Source organism: Lontra canadensis, unplaced genomic scaffold (genome assembly GCF_010015895.1).
Source record: "Lontra canadensis isolate GAN:19392208 unplaced genomic scaffold, GSC_riverotter_1.0 scaffold5, whole genome shotgun sequence".
NCBI lineage: Eukaryota > Metazoa > Chordata > Mammalia > Carnivora > Mustelidae > Lontra > Lontra canadensis.
In genome coordinates, this window is record NW_022630999.1 from 13,497,695 (window position 1) to 13,523,427 (window position 25,733).

The following is a 25,733-nucleotide window of genomic DNA, read 5'->3' on the forward strand; positions in this document are numbered from 1 at the left end:
AGGCAGACGCTTAATGACTGAGCCACCCAGGCACCTCTAAAATTGTAGCATTTTGAAAAAAAATTTAGTATTCTGTCATAAAATAGCAGCTTAGTAGACTTGATTTGCCTATGCCATATGTCAAATTATTAACTACAAAATAGAACTATGTACAATACAAATCTGAAAATATTTGCAATCCTTATACTATCATGTTGAGGAAGAATTTATTCTGCCCTTTAGGGTCCTTCTAGATGAACTAAGAATCAAGTTGATTTGAGACAGATTTAATAGGAGAAAACCAAATTTAATAGGGTACATACAGCAATTCACATGACATGGAATTCCAAAGACAGTTGAGCAATATGATGCTTTTATGAGCTAAGGAGAGGGTAGGAGTCTGAGGATACAAAGGGGAGAAAGACCATTAGCAGTAAACTAAGAAGAGATGTTTTATAAAAACCCCAAAAGTTCCCTCATTTTGTAGGTAAGTTTCTTAGGTGAAGAGGAATCTGTTAATAGTTCTCTTTCTGGTATAAGTAGGCAGTTAAGGGGGAGGAAAAGAGCTTTTCCTAAATCTGCTGAGTTTTGATGGCTTTTAATTCAAAATAATGTTCATGCCAAATTGGCCCATCTTGAGGTCACTTGCTGTTGGTCCCTACAATTATAAAGAGATTGTATGTTTATATGAGTTATATTTGGGGCAGTTAATTAGATTTTGGACAAGTGTTACCTTCTTATTCTGGTTTCTTCTGGTAGCTGCTCTTACAAAGTAACATAATATCATTTGGGTTAATTTTGAGGAAATTTTGTTAATTTTTTGGTATGTTCTTATGAGTCAGACACCAAACTCATCCTCTCCTTTATAGTTTTCTGTGAAAAGACACTAAATAAATTTAAGTTGATTAATATACACACAGGTTTATATATGATTGTATAATATATAATATATAAATAGTAATATATATTTATATTTAATTATATATATTATATATGTAAATATATAATATATACAATAATAAATATATATTATATATTAATATATACACAGAAATACAGTTTCTGTGCCTTGAGAGAATAAGTGGAAGTTGGCCTACCTTGTTGGTGGCAATATAAAATTTGACCACAGTTTTGGAAAGCAATTTGATAACATTTCAGGGAGCATGAAAATTCTTACAACCTTCACTTCATCAATTCTATCCTCAGTGACAATTAAAGGAATTAATTTACTGGGGTTTTCATTGCAGTATACTTGAAAGGCAGAAATAATGAAACAATTTGATTTTTCAGTAATGAGGAATTGTTGCAGATTGATTTATCATATCCACTAACTTAGGAAATAAATGGGTGAGTCCCCATGTACTGCATCGCCAACTGCTCTCTCCCAGGGATTCCTGAGGGGGCTGGACAAATCAGAAGCCTAGCTTCTGGCTGTTTGCCAACACTATTACTGAAAAAAATTGTTTGCAAGAGAAGCCTATAACTCAAGAGACAAGGGTTTGGAAAAGAGAAAGGGAGAAATTTAATTCAGGTGCCTGTAGCCTTTGGAAGTGGCAGGCTCAAGCCTTAACAGCCTACCTCTCAGCTGGCAAAATGGAGATCTAGAGTTTTATAGGGAGAGTTTGGTGGTGGGGTTCCATACAAGAAAGCAAGCAGAGAGTCTATGGTCATGGGTAGCAGTCAGTATGTGTTTAGCCCATGATCCTATATGGGTTGGGAATGGGATGTGCGGGGTGTGCTCCTCTGGGTATTCCCATTGCTAATCTGGGGTTTTTTCGTCTGGTGGTTGGAATGTTCTAGTCATTACAAAATATCTTTGTCAACACCTGAAGAAAATGCAGTAAGAAATAAGCACAGTAGATTTTAGAAAATGAGTTAAGCGGTCTCGTCTATTTCTGGTTAACTATTGATGTCTGTAGTTTAGCAAGAGGGCTGACTGACAAAATTGGCTAAGACATTGTGACCTATCAACTTAATAGATTTTTAATGAGGCCATGAAAACAAATGTGAATGCTGGGTAACTACATGTTTAAAAAGGTAGTGATGTGATAACCCGTGCAAAATATTATAACTATGTAAAATGGATATGTATATAGATAATTATTGGTAGGTAAAACAGTTAAGAAAACAGTTGCTAGTAAGTATGTGGATATATTTTTATAGCTTTCTCTTTAATATTGTTACATTGTTCACCAGTATCAGTGAAATCATAGGTATCCTGAAGGAGTCATCTTCTGTGTCCCTCTTTGGTCAGGTATTTTCTGATACCTTTTTACCTTTAAAACCTGATTTAATCCTTCCAAAACAGTGCTATGACATAGGCTCTGTGATACAGTTTTTAAAGTAGGAAACTGACATACAGAGAGCTTAAACAGCTTGTTAGTACTGCACAGGTAGCAGACAGTGCCTAGAATTCTTCCAGATTCAGATAAATCTCGTCCAGATTTATCTGAATTATACTTCCTTGCTCTTAACCGGTATTGTATTTCACAGTCTGATTATTTAGTTATTTCTTCCACACATCACCTGCACCATGAGTTCACAAATTGTAAACTTACTCAGGAATAAAAATTTTGTCTTTATATGCCCTGCATCCCCTGGCGTAATTAACTTGGCATAGTAGGATCTTTGATTTGGAGTTGAAACAAATAAGGGTAAATTATATCTTATTCTTTCAATTTCATGAATCATAGGTTTAACCATGTGTTTTCATACTTAATAAAGCCAATTTAACATATATTTTACTCAGTGTTTTTGATGTATAAAACAAATGGGACATTCAGCTCTATAAAAAGTATATTTTTCTCTCCAGACTTGAAGAAACTTACTGACCCTAATTATAAAACCCTTTGTTGTATTTTGATTAGTAACTCAGTTTTTAGGAAAGATAGGAGATTTTCTGCATCTTAACACCAGTTTTATATTATTCACCCTGTCCTTTTTAAAAAGTTCAATATTAATTTTCATGAAAATAGAGATGATGTTTGTACTGTTTTGAGCATTGTGTCCAGTAACTAATACATAGTAGGTGCTGAAAAATGGTGTTGAATAAATGAGATACATTCTTTTTATTGTCTAAGATAAACGTTTTACATACGTTAGTCATCATTTTACCTCATTTAGTTGATTTTATAGATGGTGAATTAGGAAAAAAAAAAAGATGGTGAATTAAGAAAAGTTCATTAATTTGCCACAGTTGTGGGTTGGGATTCTCCTAACCTAATTTGCTTACGTAGCCCTTTGCTTTTAACCATTGCTCCTGCTCAGAAGAATCTAGGAGTAATGAAAATAGTTTGAGATTGAGAAACTTCTCTAATTCTTAGTTTTTTACTTGTTTTATGTTTTGCAATCATTTGCATGTTGCTATTTGTATCTAAACATTTTATTTAAAACTTAACTTTTGGTTTCCTGATAGCCTTGCCTACTATGCAAAGTGTAATGTTACATTCCAGCACTGGTTTCATCACCTGGTTGGATTCCCACATCAATGTATTTTTGCAGTTTTTATTTGTATCTGAATTTTTATGGCCCCTGACTTTATAGAAGTGCTTAAAGATCTTCCGTGATAAGTAAATACATTTGGTTATTCTGTCAACTCTATTTTTTCAAATTGTAAAATTTATTTTGTAAAATGTCCTTCATTATTTATGAGACCATTTAATGAGTTTTCTTGTACTAAGTATCTGTAGGGTACTTGAAAAGAAGTTTTTATTACAGATCTAAAATTATTTTCTTTTTAAAATCTTTCGTGGTTGAAGTAGAATATAAACGCAATCTTCAAATTTAGATCAGTTTTAGCCCTGGAATAAATTTAAATACATAACTGGTAACTAAAAGCTTGCAGTAGAAGTTGTTCCTGTAACAGTATTTGTACTTAATATTCCAGTATGTTCTGCCTTAAAACTTTTCAACATTGATCCATACATGCAATTTAGTGAACTTCTTACCAAAAAGCCTGGTTAAAATTTTGGCTCTTCTGGATGTACTGGGAGATCTATCAAAAATTCCCCAAAGTGGTGAAAGCCTTTTTCATTTATTTCTCTTTATGACAAGTGTAAACTATTAAGGTTAAGTGGGTGGGGCAACTGGAAGTAATTACTAAGGCCAGTGGCATTTTTGTGGTTTAATAAAGGCAGAAGCTAATTATTCAGTTTTTATTTAAGTGAAATGGTGCCAAAAAGGAGGTTCCTGCAGAGCAGCTGCACTCCTTCAGTGTTACCCTAATTTACCAAAGACACAACTGTCACAAACAAAACTTTTAAACTTGATATATAGCCACAAAAGTAAGGAGGCTTTTGTTTGGAGTGCATGCAGAAGAACTCCTTTATACAAATCAACCGGCAGATGACGGACAATGATGAAAATTTGATTCTTTGAAGTCATAATAGTCATTGAAATGTGTGAAATTCTGGTATTGAAAAGAGAGCGACCAGCAAGACTCTAAATCCTGGGTGGTTGCAAGAAGCTTGCTGGGAGGTTTTTCTGCATTTTGACACCAACTTCCCATTGCTTGTTCCCTGCTTCCTTTGTTTAAAAAAAAAAAAAAAAAAAAGTTGAATTCACACAACATAAATGGGGACAGTTGATAACCGAATCATACAGTTTTTATATGGAAAACTAATATTTTATAATGGAAATTGGTATTTGAAAGAATAAAGTTCATTTTCATGTGCTGGCATATACTTTATTAATGATTTTTAAAATTCCTCCTCCATTTAACTAGACTTGTGAACTAGAAAGTCAGATGTAAGCTCTTCCAGAATTTAAAATTGTGGAAGAGATGGGTGCTGAAAGACTGGAACTTCAGAATTATGATAATCATCTTTTCAGTAGCAAATATCTGAATGCTCTTCAGTCTGCAAATCATTAATTATTGTTTCTTAAAATTGCATTATTGTACCTAAGATTGTGTTTGTGAAACTTAAGATAGTGGTATTCTTTAATATTTGGAATATAGGTTTTATGCTTGACTCATCTGTTTAAAAGTTTTAAAATTCAGAAATTAGTATGTATTATCTGAAGGGTAACTTGATTTATTAGAATTTATAGGTAATTATTAGCTAGTGAGTCTTGAGTTTCTTCAGGTAAAAACTTCAAGGCTTGTTACCCAATGTGATTTAGCTTTTTTGTAGTCATAGAAAATTATGAATTGTTGTTTATAAATATTTTACCGATAAAATGAGAAATCTATAAAAGGCAGTATTGACATCTTCAGGGCATTTGTATCTTTTAATAAGTGGGTTTTTAAAAAAAACCACAGGTGATCTGTATTGCAATACCAACATAGAAATCTAGAGATAATGTCTTTGGTTCAGTATAGTTTAGTTTGCAGACGTTTTATTTATTTTGAGGGAGAACAAAGAATTCAAAACACAAGTAAAGATTTCAACATAGTGCTTCATAGTTCTTTTCAAGTATTACATTGTTTTAATGGAATCTTGGAGTGGGAGCTTTTAGCCCATTGAAATGTGGCTTAAAGGACAGGTTCTTCTGTCACTAGCTGAAGCTGTGTGGATGAAATGATAACAATAGTGTCGTAATGCATTTTAAAAGTGTGAGAAATCAGTTTGTCTAGACTAAGAGTGTGTCTACAGGGACTAGGAATTTTAGAGCTTCTGTGCCCTTTAGGTGTCAAGTATGTGAGCGATGCCAAAGCCTTTTCATCCTCCGTCTTTGGCTGGAGCTCAACTCCGCTGCAGTACCTTACAGGTCTCCTGCAGGCAAAAACAGGGATTCTGTGTCAGGACAACTTAGGCTTCAAAATTCAGGAACTTATTTGTGCCAGTGCCAACTTTAAATTGGGGAATGATATCAATTTTAAAAAAATGCCATACTTTGAGAAGCCATGGAAGCCCTGATAGTTCAAAATAAAAAGAGCTTAGCAACATTTTATAGCCACTTAAGAGAGGTTTTCCGTCCGTAAAAAAAAAGAAAAACCCCAAAAATTGTCCTTTTCTAGGTTAATAGTACAAATCAAGAAATGCTATTTCCTTTTTTAAAAAGTTTTTTTAAAAAATCATTTTGGCATTTATTTATCACAATATAGGAGGTTATAAAGAAAAAGTAAATGTTTCCTATAATCTCATCTTCCTGAGCTAATTAGTGTTGAGTTTTAATACATTTCCTTTCCTGTAAGTCTTAAAGAGGAGCTAATTTATAGCTGTAGTTTTTATGAACTGAGCATGGAGGGTTTGCTGTGGAATTTGGAAAAGATGCCTCACCCTGTAATTTTGTAACACACTTACATTGTTTGTTTATAAGCCACTTCAGCTCTAGCTGAGAAAATAGGACTTTAATATAAAGATATATAATATTAAAGAATAAGTTAATATGATGGATTTTTGAGGACTTCCCAGGAGTCTCTTTCAGCTCTTGAATAGAGAAATATGCTTCAGAAAGTCATCAAATATCATACCTGAAATTTCTTTGAAATTGAACTTGACAATTAAAACTTACCAGTTAAAATTTATATTCATACATTTAAAAATTATGAACCAGTTGTACTTATTTTGTTGTTATTTTATCCTGTATGCAAAGAAACTTTAAAAATATAGGTGCATACTAGAAATGCATATTTGTATAAATATTTGTATGGATTGTTTTGGTTGTTTCTCCAAACAGACAAGCTGTGACAAAGTAACCACACCTAATTAATTATTGGTGCAAGTAGAAAGGTATTGTGTTAAGCAGAAGATTGATTGGAAGCCAGCTAAAATAACTTAAACAATTTTGTAAAATCTGTGAGTAGGAAGACTAGTGCAGTCAGAAATACATTTAGTATTTTCCCAATACATACTGCAGCACCAAGTATTATTTGGTCCATAGCACTAATTATTTGTTCCATAGCATCGTTTAGAATGGAACTATAAATAAACATTCATCTTCTTTAGCAGATCTATTACAATGAAATTGAAATTCACAAAATTTCCTGGTTTTCACAAATTTGGTATAATTTTCATGTTAACTGTTATTTTTAACCAGTTATTTAAAATTTACTTTAGTAAATGAATCATGATGTTATAATCTTACTTTGATTACCATTGGTATCAAAATGGTAATCAAATAATCAAATAATTGTATTACTACCATTACTGAATGGAGACTTAAACTCTGAATTACTTTACTCTTTTGTTTCCTGATTTTTACTGTATTTGATAAATAGGTCTAATCTGAGGCATCAAAATTATGTGCATTTATCAGTTGAGCATTTGTTACTGGATAAAAATTATTTTTAAAAAAGTCAAGAAAGTTACCATTGTTTTCATTTCACATTTCTGTAAAAATTTTGTAACTTTTCGGCTTACTTTTTCAGAATAGATTTGAAAAAGAAATTCATCGGAATTGAGTTTGAAAATGAAATTGAAATGAAATTTTCTTTTCATTAGATTTCACCAAAGGGAGATAAAATGCTAATTAAAGTTGTTAATTGATTTTGTTTACCAAAAGGCTAAGGCCTTCCTTTAAAGGAAATGCCTTGTTGTAAGCAGTTTGACACTGAAATCACTGGTAATAGATTTTTTCCTATTTAAAAATTACTAATTTTTAAAATCTCCTTACTTTTAATATCCATTCACATTTTTTTCTCTGCTTACTAGTTACACCAGCTCATGCAATAAGAGTGTACTGACGACAGGCTCTTCTACCAGCAAACTCTTTAGAAATTGCCAATGCTTTGTTGGACAGAAGGGACCTAAACTTTTTTTCATGAACCCTTTCCCACTGTACCCTAACACTCCTCCCAATATACCTTTTCCATATATCAAAATAGCAACTTATAGGGTAAAACAGTACAGTAGTGAAGTCAGAAAGCCAAAAACCCTAGTTTATAAATCTGAATAGAATTTCCTGGGTGTACAAAGCAGTAAAAGTACATCAGAGTGCATATGGGCTGTTGGAAATGTGTTTGCTTGTTTTTCTGTAGGATATCACCACTTTAACTGGTGTTCCAGAAGAGCATATCAAAACTAGAAAAGTCAGGATCTTTGTTCCTGCTCGCAATAACATGCAGTCTGGAGTAAATAACACAAAGAAATGGAAGATGGAGTTTGATACCAGGGAGCGATGGGAAAATCCTTTGATGGGTTGGGCATCAACGTGAGTACTTTGGTTTAATTTGAATATTGTTTTCTGCTCTTTGTAGATTTTCCTTGTAAATATATTGAAGTGTAAATTTTTTCTTATATAGTATGCTTTTTGAGGCCATATGTGTAGATATCATGTTCAATGACAGACATATGTATTACCTTTACATATATATATTTAGTATTCATGTTAAGTGGGGCCCAGCACAATAAATCCTAGAAACAGTCTTTTCAGAGTACTGTCTATTGAATGAAATGGCTGACAGTGTGAGCACTGTTAGCATGGCCCCAGATGATGTATATTAGTTTTAGATACAATGTGTGAATAGTGTTAAAAATAATTTAATGACACTTTTATTTATTTATTTTTTTGGTTGTCGTTTGTAAGGAGAAGAGTTTAGAAATTAGCTATTTTGAGGGAAACTTGTAAGTTCCTGTGATCTTGTGATTAACAAATTTACAGTGCATTGGAATAAAGTGGTTATAAATTCTGTGGCACCAATGAAGTAAGTCAGTGACCTAAATCTCTGTGGTGGAATAAAATTCAAATGTTAAATAGCAGGACTACCTCTAGCTGAATTAAAGTTGCTCTTACTAGAGAAAATAGCCAGATAAGCTAGAAAATGATCAGTCTTGTTGAGACTCCTAGAATACTTTATATCTAGTCTGTAGTTGAAAGTGGTTATCTGTTTAAATTATGTCTAATGGTAGAAAAGCATGATATTTAACATCTTATCCAAGTACCTGGGAGAGTTTTTGTTAAAAATATCTGCCATGCTGCAATTTAAATAGAACTGTAGGGGCTCCTGGGTGGCTTAGTTGGTTCAGCCTCTGCCTTTGGCTCAGGTCATGGTCCCAGGGTACTGGGATTGAGCTCCGTGTTAGGCTTCCTGCTCAGCACAGTGTTTGCTTCTCCTTCTCCCTCTCCCCCATGCTTCCTTGCTTGTGCTCTCTCTCTCAAATAAATGAAAATCTTTTAAAAAATAGATTTTTTTTTTTTTTTTTAGATTTTATTTATTTATTTGACGGAGAGAGAGAGATCACAAGTAGGCAGGGAGGCAGGCAGAGAGAGGAGGAAGCAGGTTCTCCACGGAGCAGAGAGCCTGACGTGGGGCTTGATCCCAGGACCCTGGGACCATGACCTGAGCCGAAGGCAGAGGCTTTAACCCACTGAGCCACTCAGGCGCCCCTAAAATAGAATTTTTTTAGTAGAACTATATTTTAGTAGAATGATAATTTAGTAGAATTATATTTTATTTGGCAAAATAATATACAGGCAGAATTTTTTAGGTGTCCATATTCAGTGTTTGAAATGTCATGATTTCTCTCTCTCTCTCTCTTTTAAGTTTTATTTATTTGAGAGAGAGAAAGAGCACAGCAGAGGGAGAGGGAGAAGCATACTCCCTGCTGAGCAGGGAGCCCAATGCAGGGAAGGGCTAAATTTCAGGATCTGGGATCATGATCTGAACTGAAAGCAAACCCTTAGCAGACTGAGCCACCCAGGCACCCCTGAAATGTCATAGTTACTTTTTCAGTCACATGAAATTTTAATGTTTTCTTCTATATATGCAAGACTCAACAATTGTACTATTTATTGATGGCATCTGCATAGTTTTGTTAATAAATCTAACAATCAAATTGGCTTTATTTAGTGATTTATGAATCAGGTAGGATCCCATCTAGCTAATAGAAAGGAGCTCTAAAGAACTATGCAAAATGGAAGACTTGGATTTTTTGTTTGTTTTTAATTTTATTTTTAAGTAGTCTCTACACCCAACATGGCACTGGAACTCACAACCCTGGGATCAAATGTCAGTCATATTCTCTACTACAGAGCCAGCCAGGCACCCCCAAAATGGAAGACTTTTCATATAATTTTTAGAACACTTAAAATCCGTACCTGTGTAAATACAACATAAAGAAGGCTTAATATTTTATTTGACTACGCTTCTCCTGTCATTTAACATACCAAATAAGCCTAATTAGTTTAACATCTCTCTTTTTATAAGGAGAGAATACAGATCTTTTCCAGTTTTCCAGGGACCCCTAGAAAATCCTCAGTTTAGCTCAAGGTCAAAAATAGTTCATTTGGAGTTTAATTTGTGGGAAGTTGATTAAAAATATCATAGATTAAAAAACACTCCATCAGGAGCGCCTGGGTGGCTCAGTAGGCCTCTGCCTTCAGCTCAGGTCATGATCCCAGGGTCCTGGGATTGAGCCCCACATCGGGCTCTCTGCTCGGCGGAGAGCCTGCTTCCTCCTCTCTCTCTCTGCCTGCCTCTCTGCCTACTTGTGATCTCGATCTGTCAAATAAATCAATAGTCTTTAAAAAAAAAAACCAAACACTCCATCAAATAGGATCATAGATTACTGTGTTTGAAACAATAGTTACCCAGTTAACCATAAAGTAAAGACTTGGGGGGCAAATACAAAAAGTTAAATCATTATAAAATAATAACCTTAGTTGTTCTAATAGGGAGATTCAGTGTTCTTAAGTAATTAAAGACCTGATAAAAACAACATGAAACATATGAAATTATTTTGAGATTATAAAATCTTTGTTTTCTAGGCAGATTACTTTAAAAGGTAAAGGAAGAAGAATTTTTTAGTCTCTTATCAAAAGCAAACCAGTAGTCCAAGAAAACTTTGTCCTTTTCACAGAGAAAAAAACCACATTCTAATTTAGCACTAGTTTGTTTATTTAATTTATTCAGAGAGTGCATGTGAGTAGGGGAGGGACAGAGGCAGAGAGAATATCTTTTTTTTTTTTTTAAGATTTTATTTATATATTTGACAGAGAGAAAGAGCGCATGCGCACAAGCAGGCAGAGCAGCAGGCCGAGGGAGAGGGGGAAAGAGGCTCCCTGCCCAGCAAGGAACCAGATGCGGGACTCAATCGTAGGACCCTGGCTTCGTGACCTGAGCCAAAGGCAGCCGCTTAACAGACTGAGCCACCCAGGTATCCCGGAGAGAAAATCTTAAGCAGGCTTCACACTCAACGTGGAGCCTGACACAGGGCAAGATCTCATGATTCTGAGATTATGACCTGTGCCGAAATCAAGAATCAGATGCTTAAGGGACTGAGCCACCTAGGTGCCCCTATGCTAGCTTACCATAAAACACCTTCACCCAAATTTATTCTAATCTTAGCCAGTCTTGACCATGCCTAATGTTCCTGTCCAAAGAGTCCTTTTCCTCAAACTTAAGTGGCTCTAATTACATATATTAGAATTTTTAACCCTAGAAACGTTAAAATAAAGTAGGCTCTGTGCCCAACATGGGGCTTAAACTCATGACCCTGAGATCAAAAGTTGCATGCTCTACCAATTGACAAGTGCCCCTAAAAATTTTAATTTTTTTTCGAAGATTTTATGTATTTATTTGAGAGTAAGAAAACACAAGAACGGGGAGAGTCTGAGGGAGAAGCAGACTTGCAGGAAGCCTGATGTGGAACTCAATCCTTGGATTCTGGGATCGTGACCTGAGCTGAAGGCAGTGTCTTAACCAACTGAGCCACCCAGATGCCCTAAAAATCTTAATTTTTAATGAAAATAAAGAAGTAAATGGTTATGAATTTTTTTTTCTTTACTCTAGCATTCTGTGAATTGGCAGACTCATAAATACTTTTTATTATTTCTGGAAATGCATGTTGTCTTGTAGTAAATTTCTTGGATACAAAACATGTTTATTAATAGATCCAGATACTTATAGTTCCTCTGTAAAAGGAAGCCAAAGTAATCGGAATACAGATAAACCTGTATTCAGTAATTAATATTTCAGTTTTTCTTATTTGTAAATGATCTATATATTTAATGATCCTCCATCACTTAATTTAACACAACTTTAAGGTTTCAGGTTAACAAAAAGATTTGGGAAAACAATTTTAAAAATTCATCAAAAAACTTTTATCCTGCTTTCATCTATTTAATTCACTTGTTCTTGGGACACCTGGTTAGCTCATTTAATTAAGCATCCAGCTATTGGTTTTGGCTCCATTCATGATCCTAGGGTCATGATATTGAGCCCCAAGTAGGGCTCCACAGTCAGTGAGGAGTGTGCTTGGGATTTTGTCTCTCCTTCTGCCCCTCCCCACTCTCATGCATGTGCGTGCTCTAAAGTAAATGTTTAATTCACTCATTCTCAATAATTATATTTAGATAACTTAGGAAAATTCATCATATTGTTACTTTTCTTGCTGACAAGTTCTGTAACAGATAATGTGAACATATTTGACTACTAAGCCCAAGTAGAATAAAAGTTGTATGTCTGCATTATCTTCACTATTGATAACTTTAAAGACCTATTTTAATTAAACCAACAAACTTAAATTAGCTTTGATGCTGAATATGCATTAATATGAAAAGCATTAGGTTAGTTTCTCTTTATATCTGAGAAATTTAGGGATACCTTAATTCAAAAAATGCTTAATTTTCTTTAAACCAATTTAAGAGAGCTCTTTTACAGATTAATTTTACCAATACCATCTAGATAAAAAAAAATCTGTAACACATATATTTAGACACATGTAGACATATAGACAGATGTAATGGAGAACTTACAACTTCTATTTTAAAATTACTGCCATGAATCAGGTACAGTAATACACAACTCACTAAGTATAAAAGAAGTTGGATCTAAGTTCTTTTTCTAGTAGATAGAATAACTTAAGTTTACCTGCTCAGTTGGCTAAATATTTTTTACTAATATTTCTGGAGGAAACATCTACTTCACTTGAGCTGATGTTGACAGATTTGCATAGGACCTTTGAGGATACTTTTTTCTGGTGTCCCAGTTGATTACAAATGAAACATCAACCCTGGACCATTGTTTTGATTGTGGGCCCCTAGGAAGGTGTGGTGTGGGGGACCCAGATGCCTGGCCTTGGAGCTATTGTCGCTGTAAGGCCAGTAGCTTGGCAGACCTTTGTTGGTGGTGGTGTTCCCCAGTTCTTTGAAAATGCTCATCTGTTAATCACAAGTTCAGTCAGTTGTCTCCCATCATGTTTTCTGCTTATTTATCAATCCACTAATCTCAGGAAATAATCCATTTATAAATAGGGCAGCTAGAGCAAATTGGGTTATCTCGTTTATTATATGGAGCCCCGGAATGCTATAGGAAGGAACCTTCCAAGTGGGCTTAAAGTCTGTGGCAGATTCATCTTTGAATAATTTACCAATTAATGTGAATGGGTCAGATTTGGGAATGGCTTTTAAAGATCAGTCGGCTGTTCTGTACACCTTTTCTAGTCCACAAAGCGATCAGGTTAAAGGTTAAGGATCCTGGATATTCTCTTGAAGTTAGACCGTCCCGCTTTTTGGATCCAGTTGTGGGCTTCACCAAGTCCCACCAGGATGTGCACAAACTGACAAGATCTGGCAGCCTGGGGTCATAGGCCCTCATAATGACCCTAATAAATTCTTCAGAAAACGTTGGGGATCCTCCTTGGGTTTAGGAAATTCTTTAACTATGGTTTTTAGTTTGATCTTTGATCAGGGAGTGAGTCACCCTGCAGCCTCAGGTGATTTTATCATAAAAGATAACCTTTTAATAGTCTCATCAGAGTGGAATGGCTATTCAGATATAGGATTAATAGAATGTTGAATACTCAGATAAAGGAAGATTGGGGGGAGCAATAGAAATCATGTCAGTTTTACTTTTTTTAAGTACCTCTTGTGTCTTTAATTTTTCATTAGCCTTTTGCTTCATTTTTTTAAATGAAGCAATTTGATATGTTTTGCAAGCTTCTGAATACCAATTAAAACACATATCCCATTCTAAGTTTGTTCACTTCAGGAACCCCTGTTTTCAAGTGGATTTCTTAAATGAATGATCTCATCTAATTGGAATGTTTGCAGTAATGGCCATTGTAATTCCAGGTTGTCTCTAATAAAATTATGACGTTTTTCTAGATATTTAAAGCTTCTGAGACTATAGTTCTTAGACAAAATATGCAGGTGTGCCAGAAGGTGGCATGCCTAACTTTTTAGAATTTAAGGATCTCCCTCTCTCTCTTTTTTTTTTCCCCCTCCTCCCCTGCCCCACCCTGCACAAGCTGAGCCTTTGGGTCTCAGAGCCAAACTAATACCTAAAAGGGATGTGCTGCTGCATTGGGGATTTTGTGGTATTTTGCAGTATACCTCATTGCACAGAAATTTTCTTGAGGTTGGCAGTGATACAGTGTCAATCTAATCCATTCTGCAACCAATTTATACTAACCTGGGAATCTTTGAGTTTGGTGGTGAATATTCTAGAAGTTTTTGAGTTCTTAACATGTTCCCATTGATTCTTGGAGCTTTTTGGCTTCCAGCATCCCCACTAGCATTAACCTTTACACAACACAAGACAACAGACACATATACCTTAATATATTGGCAGTAACCAAGAGATGTTACTGTGTCCTGGCCATGAGATAGCCCTTTGTGTACCACCAGTATTTTCCATCATGGAACCTTGGACTGGGGAAAGGATTGAACTATCAATACCAACAAACAGGGTCCGGAGGCTCCATATCAGTGGGAAACTGCAACTGCCACTAACAGTTTCCATATGGCTCTTGGGATAGAATCAAGGACTAGGGGTTTTCACCAGTTAAACCGGAATTCCAGAATTGTGATGTTATCTATCAGCAGCTCCCAACATAGGACTGACTAGTAAGTCAGTTAGCTTGAGACTGATAGCGAGTGGAGCTCAGAATCAAGAAGAACTTACCCATGGCTCTTGGAAATGGTGAAAAAGACCAAGAACTCAAGGGTTTGTGGGTACCATACACCTGTCACTCATTGTCTCTAAATGCCATCAGAGAGTTGCTTCAGATCCCACTGCTGCCATTAAATTGGTTAAAAACAAAATTCAGCTGAGTAAATTTAAAGAACAAATTGGTTTTATTCAATGATTCATGAATCTGGTAGCATTCCACCTAGCAAATAGAAAAGCTTCTAAATGGTGTGTGAAATGAAAGACAGGAAGAAGGGGGCAAGGACAAGGAAAGAGCTGATTATCTCATCTCTCTGGTATTCCAAATTAATTCTTTTAAGATTACATTCCTGAGAGAAATTGAAATTGCAGTTATGTTAAAGTGAAGTCTTGATTTGCTGATGTGTGGCCAAGTATAAGTGACTCCATTTTGGGCCTGTTGTCTTTTTGTAACAGTTTTCAGTTGGGGTTATTATGCATAATACAAAAATGAAGATTCTTGTACATATTTTCTGGTGAACCTATGACTTCATATTAATATGCTAATTAATCCCTGATCCAGCCAATTTCTATTAAGAAGTTTAATTCTGAAAAAAAGTTATTCCGTTAATTCTCTATCCTTGTGCCTATCCATTTAATGACACTGGTAATGTGATGAGTTTTGCTCTAGAAGACAGTTAATTTTGAATAGATTACCTTGAGTTTGTGGAGGATTTACTTTATGCTTTGTTAGGTTGGGTCTCTTTCAGTTTTACTAGTCCTAAAACATAGTGTTAAAAAAAATAACAAGGCACGGGGGCACCTGGGTGGCTCAGTTGGTTGAGTGTCTCACTCTTGGTATCCGCTCAGGTCTTGATCTCAGGGTCATGAGTTCAAGCTCCAGGTTGGGCTCTATGCTGGGTGTGGAGCCTGCTTAAAATAAAAATAATAAAAAGGCTTGGCCCTTTTGAGGTTTCAGTGGAAAGGACAACAAGGCTCTTACCAAGTCCTTCTATCTCCGTGGAACTTCAAACTCAGCCTCCCCTGTAGCAAGGAAACAGCTGCTGAAATCTCTGCTTAGTTCAGCCTTCTCAGCTATTGTTTCAGAGCCTTAAACGTTTGTGAGCAGTTCAGAAGTTCCCTCCTCTGCAGATTCCTCCTTTTTACTGTTTCCTCCCCTTTCTAGCTGCTCTGGCAGTCCTAAACTCCTGTCTTCCAGATTGCTTGTTCTGGTAAGACTGTGGCTTTCTGCTTGAGTTCTTGATGGTCCTAACATCTGGACCAGAGCGTACCTTTAGAGGAAAAACTATCAACTGGAACTAATCCTCTGTGGCTCCCTCCTTTCAAAAGTTGACTCCTCCCCATTTTCATTCCTGCTTTTGGCCACTCTGTTCCCTTCATGCAGTTGGGCTTTTTTATTGTCTGTAGTTTATTATGTAATTGTTAGGCAGGTAAGTCTGATTTAATGGTAGGTAAATCTGCCATTACCCAAATTGGAACCTCAGTAATTAGGAATTGAGCAAATGAAGTTTAAAAATATAAGTAAAGATTGAAAAGATAGTTTATTTATACTTAGAGGAGGGTAGGATATAAATGATTCATGGAAAAGATTCATTGTAAACCATAAGAGATATTTGGGGTGGACTTCTGTATGCTGAGATGGTGGCCTCTCTGTGTTCCTAGAGGAAGGAACAGACTGAGCTGGTGGGAACTTACAGGCTACATTTAGAGAAACACTTAGCAATCTGTTTGACAAGTTGGTTACCTCCAAGGGGAATAATTAAAAAGACTGGAAACTGTGTTCTGATCATATTGTAGAAGTGCTTGAATGCTAAAGTGTAAGAGATTGAGAAATTCTTTTGGTAGACAATGGGAACTATTTTAAATTTTATTTATTTTTTTAAAGGTTTTATTTATTTGACAGACAGCAAGAGAGGGAATACAAGCAGGGGGAGTAGGAGAGGGAGAAGCAATCTTCCTGCTGAGCAGGGAGCCCGATGGGGGCTTAATCCCAGGACCCTTGGATCAGGACCCAAGCTGAAGAAGGCAGCCGCCTCATGACTGAGCCACCCAGGCACCCCTCTTTTTTTTTTTTTTAAGATTTTATTTTATTTATTTATTTGACAAACAGAGAGGCAGGTAGATCGAGAGGGGAAAGCAGGCTCCCCGCTGAGCAGAGAGCCCTGTGCGGGGCTCCATCCCAGGACCCTGTGATCATGACCTGAGCCGAAGGCAGAGGCTTAACCGACTGAGCCACCCAGGTTCCTCCTCCTTTTAAGTTTTTAAAGTTGGACAATGAGTTTGAGAGTCGAACTATAGGAAAGTTAATCTGACAACATGGTGAAGGGTGGATTGGAGTTGAGGAGGAGGAAAGATTAGTTAGGAATGTATAGCACTTTGGGTAAGGATAAGAAAGGGTGAGAGCTACTTGTGGCAATATACTTAGAAAAGAACTTCAAAATATAGGAGATGGAGAATAGGAATAGAAACGGAATGGCTGGAAAAATGTTGGCTTATTGATGCAGGTTGTTACTGTTCAACCTATGTAATTTTTCCTAAATAAAGTGAGAAAAATAAAGGCTATACCACCTTTGCAGATTATAGAGCTCTTGGCTCCTGAGTTTTCCCTACAGTTTTTCTGTTTTGCTTCCTGTTCTCAACTAAGCTAACATGAATGTCAGCACTCATCCTATTATAGGATCAGGGGCTCCTAGGTGGCACAGTTAAGCATCTGACTTGGTTCAGCTCAGGTCCTGATTTCAGGGTTGTGGGATCCAGCCTACCGTCAGGCTCAGTGCTCAGTGGGGAGGGAGTCTGCTGGAAATTCTCCCTCTCCCTTTGACCCTTCTGCTCATTCCCTCTATCTAAAATAAATCTTAAAAAAAAAAAAAATTAACTGGGGGTGCTGAGTGGCTCAGTTGGTTAAGCGTCTGCCTTCAGCTCAGGTCGTGATCCCAGTATCCTGGGATCCAGCCCTGCTTCAGGCTCCTTGCTCAGCAGGGCGCCTGCTTCTCCCTCTCCCTGCTGCTCTCCCTGCTTGTGCTCTCTGTCAAATAAATAATCTTTTAAAAAAATTAAAAATAGGGGCACCTAGGTGGCTCAGTGGGTTAAGCCTCTGCCTTCGGCTCACGTCATGATCTCAGAGTCCTGGTATCGAGCCCCACATCGGGCTCTCTGCTCATCGGGGAGCCTGCTTCCCCCTGCCCCCTCTGCCTACTTGTGATCTCTCTGTCAAATAAATAAATAAAATCTTTTTAAAAAATTAAAAATAAAAATTACTGGATATTTATGTTGACATTTTTGTTCTCAGTATAGTTTATCTAAACTATCAACTGGGAACTCATGTGTGCTTCGAAAAGGAGGGATCAATATAAAATTGTGTTATTGGTACTAATGCAGCTAAGTGATGGGACGCTCTTTTTCTTTCAGGGTCGGGGAGGGGGTATGGTTTAAGAATACATATCATTATAGGGATCTCATAGGAGCCCCAGAACAGTAACCATTGTAGAGGACTAGAACTTAAGCAGCAATAATTTGTGGATCTTCATTTCAGTGAGGGTTACTTCTTGTATATTCTCTCCCTGTATATCTCGTGTCTTCTCATTATCCATATTACATCCTAAATGTTTACTTTCTTACTTCCACATTTCTAAATGATGTTTCACAGAATGTTGTATTCACCTTTGAGAGATTCATAATAAACATTTGTAGCAATGTTCTACCCTTTTTTTTATTTTTTTTAAGATTTTTATTTATTTGACGGGAGAGAGACACAGCAAGAGAGGGAACACAAGCAGGGGAGAAGCAGACTTCCGGCTGAGCAGGGAGCCTGACGCGGGGCTGGATCCCAGAACCCTGGGATCATGACCTGAGCCGAAGGCAGACACTTAACGACTGAGCCACTCAGGCGCCCCAGTGTTCTACCTTTTTATAAATGTACTAATAAAAGTGATATTTCTGAAATTATGTGATATTTTGTACATTTTTTTTAAGGTTCTGTGTAGACTTGTAAACGTTATCACTAATCCTAGGTTGAAAAACTCAATTAGATGTTGATTCTTGGAGCTTTATTTTTTCATGGGTCCATATGCTTAATTATTGTCTGTAATGATGGAAGGTTCATTTAGATGTTATTGCCATCTGTTTTTTGAGATAATGATGATTCCAGTTGCACTCACCAGTAGATTTCTTGATACTGAATTTATAAGGTCAATTTGAGAATTCCTTTGGGATTTTTAAATTCAATTAAATTTTTTTTTGAAGAGTTCAATAAATGAGTTTATTAAGGACTAAAAATTGCTGAATATCTTTATAGTTACAAATTTTTTAATTTGACAGTACAGGTTAGAAAATCTCAGTTTAACACAGGGAAATATATTTAAAAAGTTAACATTTTAAAATAAGATATTTCATTAGTAGTATACTTATCTGATATTATAGCAAGTATTTATTTTCTAACATTTTACTTTATTTAAATAAGCCTTTTTTCCCCGCCAAAGCTTAATATTAAATCCTGGAAAAAAATTGTTTCTTACAGGGCTGATCCCTTGTCCAACATGGTTCTAACCTTCAGTACTAAAGAAGACGCAGCTGCCTTTGCAGAAAAAAATGGTATGTTTGGTCTGTTTTTGTTTTGCTTTGACAAGTGAAATCAAGATATGATTTTATGTTCTTGACCTTAATCAGAACCAGGCAGGAATATAGAATTTGAGTTGAAAGACATCTTGTAGTATGTCTAATCTAGTGGTTTTTAGATTTTTTTATAGCATCAAAATACCTCCCCCCTCCAAAAACTAAAATGGAATAACCACATAATATGTAAAAGCCAAAATGCTCTAATTAGAAATAGAGGCAGGGAGTAAAACTAATTCATCTCCTACCTTGATCATGGCTTGCTCTGCAAAATCACTGATACTTAGTTTTTAAACTCTAGTTGAATGTCTCATAAAGCAGCCTATTCCAGTTTTGAGACCTCTGTTTATTCTTACTTTGATCCATAATCTCAAATCTATAATTCTATCTTGTAGCTCTTTAATTATTTGGAAAATAGTTATCATTACCTTATTCTTTAATTTTCCTTAAAGTACCTTAAATTTCACGTAAGCCTAAATGTCTGGTGGGTCACTTTTCTATATATGGTGAGTATAACACCAAGCATAATCTCACTTTACTATTAGATTAATGCAGCCTAAGAGGGTATTAGTTTTTGAGATAGCCACCTAAAACTATTGTTTATATTAATGCTACTATCAACAAAAAAATACAGATTTTTTTTCTCCATTATCTATTAAGCCATGCAACATGGTAGTGAAGAGAGGTTTTGGAGTCAGTCCAGTCTGAATTCTGATCCTTATTATGCCACTTAGACTGTATATGATTTTGGATTAATTTCATAATGAACTTAATGTTTTCTCATTGTTGAAATCATGATACTTTACTCATGATACTTTACTCATAGTCTACCTAATCTAGTACCTGATACATAATAGATACTTAGTAACTATTGGTTCTGACCCTTAACTCTCTACATCTGCTATTTCTGCTGTTTCTCTCTTGGATTTGCTAGCACTACTGTATATTTGTACCTAATGCATTCTTCTTTTCTAAATGGTCAGTTGAATTTGAATCTGAGTTATCTATTTGAATGAGATAATGTCTACTTAAGTATATTTTTACTTTAAGACAATAAATAAATGTAAAAGGTTATTACTGTTATCTAACATATTTGACTTATAAATGTGAAAGCACTATAAAGCTTATTATCTAAGATACTTGCTTTTTATTTGTTTTTTTATAGATTACCATTATCTTCATTTTTTTTTTAATCAGATAGAGATCACAAGTAGGCAGAGAGGCAGGCGGGAGGTGGGGGGAGGGGAGCAGGCTCCCTGCTGAGCCCGATGTGGGGCTCGATTCCAGGACGCTGGGATCATGACCTGAGCCAAAGGCAGAGGCTTTAACCCACTGAGCCACCCAGGTGCCCCAGATACTTGCTTTTTAAATATTTTACCCTTAGTATTATATAGCTTATGATTAAGAGTGTGAGGCCAAAGTGCCTGGGCTTGGATCCATGTTGGTCTCTTACTATTTGTATGTCTTTGTACTTCTGTTTTCTCCTATGTACAATGGGCATTGTTAAGAGGATTGAATTAGTTAATAGAAGTGTTTAGAACATAAGTAAGAACATAGTTAAGTTTAATTGTATATAAGTTTATCCTATTCTTCTTAGACTTTTTAAAATCTGAAAAAAAATTTATAAGTAAAGCTTCTTATTAAAACATGTTCTTGGCAGTTTCAAAATTTCTTAATTACAGAATTATTATCAAAGTGGTCATAGTCTTTAAAATATTATTTTGATTTAAATGACTTTTTAATTAAACTGTAATATAGCTTATCAAAAACAGTTCTATAAGTGTTTTCCATCTTTGCAGCCTACCATATTTTGTGTCTGACACCTTGAAAATTATTCATTTGAGGTTTGCAATGTGAGTTTAATAACAGGAAATCTAATTAAATTGTTAAATCTCTGGTTACAATGTCTAAGTGGTCACCAGGACTGCATGACTACAGTTGCCATGTGAATTGCAGGTGTGAACTAGCCACTGCTGCTGTTGAAATCACATGCTTTCCCACTCCGATTTCTGCCTCCCTGGGAAAGAAAATTGAAGAACATTATCAAAGTCAATAGTGTAACTTGCAAAAGCTTTGTAGATAATATCTTATAATACTATAGGCTAAGAGTGGATCAGGAATTTTAACCTACAAGGTAGTAGGAACCATATCCATCTTAGTCACTGCCTTGTCCCCAGCACCTAGCATAATACCAAAATAATGGACATGGGTTATCTGGTAAAATTACTGACTTTCTAAAATACATTCTCTACTTAGAAATTTGAAGCCAGTCTCATCTCTTGGGAGAGTTCTCACTGATTATTCCATCCTTAAATTCACTATAATTACTTGTGATCTGCCTCATTTATCTAAACCTTCAGCACTGTATATTATATGTAAAAAGACTTTATATATAAAGTCCAGTTTCTCTAGTTATTGAGGCAGCAGGTCTAAGCAAATCATTGAAATGATACAGAATCATTGGGGTGGGGGATCTTTTCCAACTACCCACATCTCTTGGGTAGGTGGATAGTGGTAATATTCAGAAGGTTTCCCTCTCCCCTCATACCTAATAACATTTTGTTGTGAGCTAATGCTGTTGAAGAAGGTTGGGTGAACCAATGTTCTGGTTAGTGAAAGCATTAGAAAGAAATGATTTAGAACTTGTTACTAACATATAACAACTTGGATTCAGAGACTAGTAACTAGGACTCTCATTCCATAACTATCTGGTTTACTAGAGATCTTGAGCAAGTCATGTTTCACTAAACTTAATCTTTGATAAACATGTTCTTCCTCTTTGAAATGAGAAATTGGATTGGATAATACTCAAAAACTATAGACTTAAGGATATTAAGCTCATGGGCCAACTCATACAGTTTTATTTCTTTACTTTCTAGCCCAATAACTTATTCATTATATGCTCTAGAGGGAAAATTTGTTTTTGTTGATATCATTGATTCTGTGTTGATAATAAACAAAAAAATCTGGCAAAAGTTGTCCATTTAGGAATATTAAATGTTTGCCTTTCAGTAGTGTCAAGAAACAGGGAAAGTCTGCCTTTAAAAAAAAAAAAAAGATAGTTTGTATATTCAGGGACTGTTCTGAAAATGAGCAACCTACACCTTTCATCCCCTTTCTTCAGTTTCCTGTTTTCCTTATTTCTAAACAGTTTTGAGAATCAGTACAATGAAGAACAAGATTTTCAGATTCATTTGCTTCCTAGAAATTTTTAATGCCTTCTAATTATATTTTGGTCTCAGGTAATGAGTATCATCATCACAAAGTTAACATTCATAAGACTAAGGCTTGAGTTTGTCACTCTGCTAAGTGCTTTTCATTTGTCCCATTTAATCCTCACTGCAACTCTGTGAAACAGGAACAATTATCATCCCATTTTGTAGATCAAAGAAACAGAGGTCTTAGAGACATTAATTAACATTAGTTAACAAGGTCATTATACTTGTAACAATGAACAAGTTTTATTTGAGCACAGTTGTATTCTTTCATTTATGTATTGTCTATAACTGTTCTTCAGCTGCAATAGTAAAATTAAATAATTGTAATAGAGACCATAAAAGCCCCCAAAGTCTAAAAATATTTTCTATTTGGCCATTTACAGAATTTATTTACTAATTTATGGTCTAAACCATTATATAGAAATACACATATACACAGTCTTAAATATCAAGACCCTTCTGTGACATTTTTCTAAGTGCAAAATACTCTTTTTTTTTTTTTTTAAACATCTTGAAGGGCCTGTGCTTAAGAGATAGATGTCTCAAAATTCAGAGTTCTTCACAAGGGCACCTAGCTGGCTCATTTGGTAGAGCATGCAACTCTTGATCTTGGGGCTGTGAATTCAAGCCCCATGTTGAGTGTGGAGATTACTTAAAATCTAAACAGGGGTGCCTGGGTGGCTCAGTTGGTTAAGCCACTGCCTTCAGCTCAGGTCATGATCCCATCCCAGAGTCCTGGGATGAGTCTTACATTAGGCTCCTGGCTTAGTGGGGAGCCTGCTTCTCCTTCGGACCCTCTACCCTCTCGTGTTTTCTCTCTCTCTTTCTCTCAAATAAATAAATAAAATCTTTCTTAAAAATCTAAACAACGACAAAAAGCAAAGCTCTTCACAATATAAACACATCACCAGGTCAGTCAGAAGCACGGACCTAGCTTTATGTGTCCCAACTCTTTGTCCTGCCTTATCCCCAGGCTTGTTGCATATTTTCTTCCATCTACAACTTTACTCATGCTGTTGTTCCTTTTCATCCTTAGTCCTACCAAGAACTACAACCTACCCCTTAGAATACAGTTTAAACATTAACTCTTTCCTGCACTCTTTTCTTATTCCCCTTTCCCACCTCCATCTCTCAGCCTTTACTGGATGTGCTTTCTCTTTTAATTTACTCAGTAATTTTTTCCTTTCTTACAGCTTTTACAGTACAGTTTTGTACTTTTTGTATTGCATTCCATCAGACACTATTGTTGCTGTCACTGGGGGCTAGGCTGTGGGGATCAGTAGTTAAATAAGGCATGTCCTTGTACTCAAACTAATATTTTATTCTTCCTACTGGATTATAAGCACCTACATGGAAAAAAACACCCAGTCCCACTCATCTTTTAATATACTTAATAAATATTTGGTGAGTTTGAACTGTACCTGTAGTGATGTTATAAATTATTTTCCAAATCATGTTTTAAACTTTTTTAAAATCATTTTAATTGTTCTTTCAAAAGAACTGTTACTTCCCTGTAACTAGAAATCTGGAGAAAGAAAACTTATAGAATGATTAGCAATTTCTTCTATTTTAGTGTTCATAAAATACAACCAATGTTTCTCTAATATGGAGCTTATCTTGAGTTTATTAACAGATAAACTTAAGAGGATTATTCCATAATGTTAGAGATGTTTTCCAAGGTGTAAGTTACTTGTTATAAACTTTTTTTTAAGGATACAGAGGCATGGAAATTAATAAAACAAGACTAAGATCAATCACGGATTTCTTAACTGAGAAGACCCAAGTTCCTAGATTCTAAGTTCAGTATTTTTTACATGATACTATGCTGCTAGTAGATCTTAAAAAATTGATTATGATGTAGGAAATGGTTGGGGTTCAGAGCTACAGCCGAGAAAAGAACTCTTGAGATGTCTTTGGTATAAAAAAGTGGTTTTATTAAAGCATGGGGACAGGACCCTTGGGCAGAAAAAGCTGCACTCTGGTTGTGGTTGTGATGGGTGACTGATTATATACTTTCAAGTTGGGAGGGGGTTAGGGACAGCATAGGCCTCTAAGGAATTTTGGAAACAAGGTTTCCAGGATCCTGAGGGGGCTAGCTATTGTTAGGAAAAGGTTATTTATTACTGTTTGGTAATAGCTCAGTCCTGAGACACTTCCGATGTATTTCCATGGGCCATATGCTTGAAGGGTGATTGCTGAGTATCTTGGAGATTAGAGATAAAGTTTTCAAAGGAGTTTTTTTTTTAATGTTAAGACTTACAGGATTGGGTGGGGGGGTGGGATAAGATTGCCATTTGCCTTTAGGGAAGTGTCAACATTGAGGCAGCTAAGCTCCTTAAGGAAAGTCACTCCAGCCTGTTTCAAGGACTTGTCAGTGGGCTGTAGGCAGTAAGGAAATTTTTTCTTTTGCCTTTGTTTCCCACATGATTTAGGTCAGCACTATCCAATATGGTACCCACATATGACTATATAGCACTTGAAATGTGTCTGGTTCAAGTTGAAGTATGCTGTAAGTGTAGAATATACACTATTTCAAAGACTAGGTATAAAAATTATCTAAAGTTTATTGATTACATATCTAAGTGATAATATTTTGGATATATATTGGGCTAGGAAAATACGATTAAAATATTTCCTAGTCACTTTTTAAAGTGCCTCCTAGGAAATTTAAAATTATACTGGGGCACCTGGCTGGTTCAGTTAGAAGTGTGTACAGCTGTTGATCTCGGGCTCGTGAGTGTGAGCACCACATACATTGGGTGTAGAGATTACTTATATAAATAAATAGATAAACTTTAAAATAAATTTAAAGTTATTTTAAAGTTGTATGTAATTCACATTATTTTTCTATTGGACAGCACTGATCTATATAGTACTTAGCAATGCACAGAATATACATTCTACATATTCTAAAGATTTCACTAATAAATATTCTATAATGAATGTAAGAAATAGGAAAACCTTATCCAACTTTGAAAACCTCACATTTTATGTATATATATATTTTTAAGATTTTATTTGTTTATTTGACAGAGATCACAAGCAAGCAGAGAGGCACGCAGAGCCAGGGGTGGGGGTGGAGGTGGGGGGGGAGCAGGCTCCCTGCCTCGCAGAGGGTCCATGGGGCTCAATTCCAGGACCCCCGAGACCAT

At 35.7% G+C, this 25,733-nt stretch overlaps 1 protein-coding gene across 2 annotated transcripts in view; it reads left to right on the forward strand.

Annotated features, from left to right (window-relative positions):
• NDUFS4 (NADH:ubiquinone oxidoreductase subunit S4) overlaps positions 1–25,733 on the forward strand; it is a 110,953-nt gene that overhangs the window by 66,561 nt on the left and 18,659 nt on the right. For both annotated transcript variants that reach the window (XM_032851463.1, XM_032851462.1), the window contains exons 3-4: positions 7,901–8,073; positions 19,269–19,342. In XM_032851463.1, the coding sequence (XP_032707354.1) occupies positions 7,901–8,073; positions 19,269–19,342 (247 nt within the window). The remainder of the gene's footprint in view (positions 1–7,900; positions 8,074–19,268; positions 19,343–25,733) is intronic.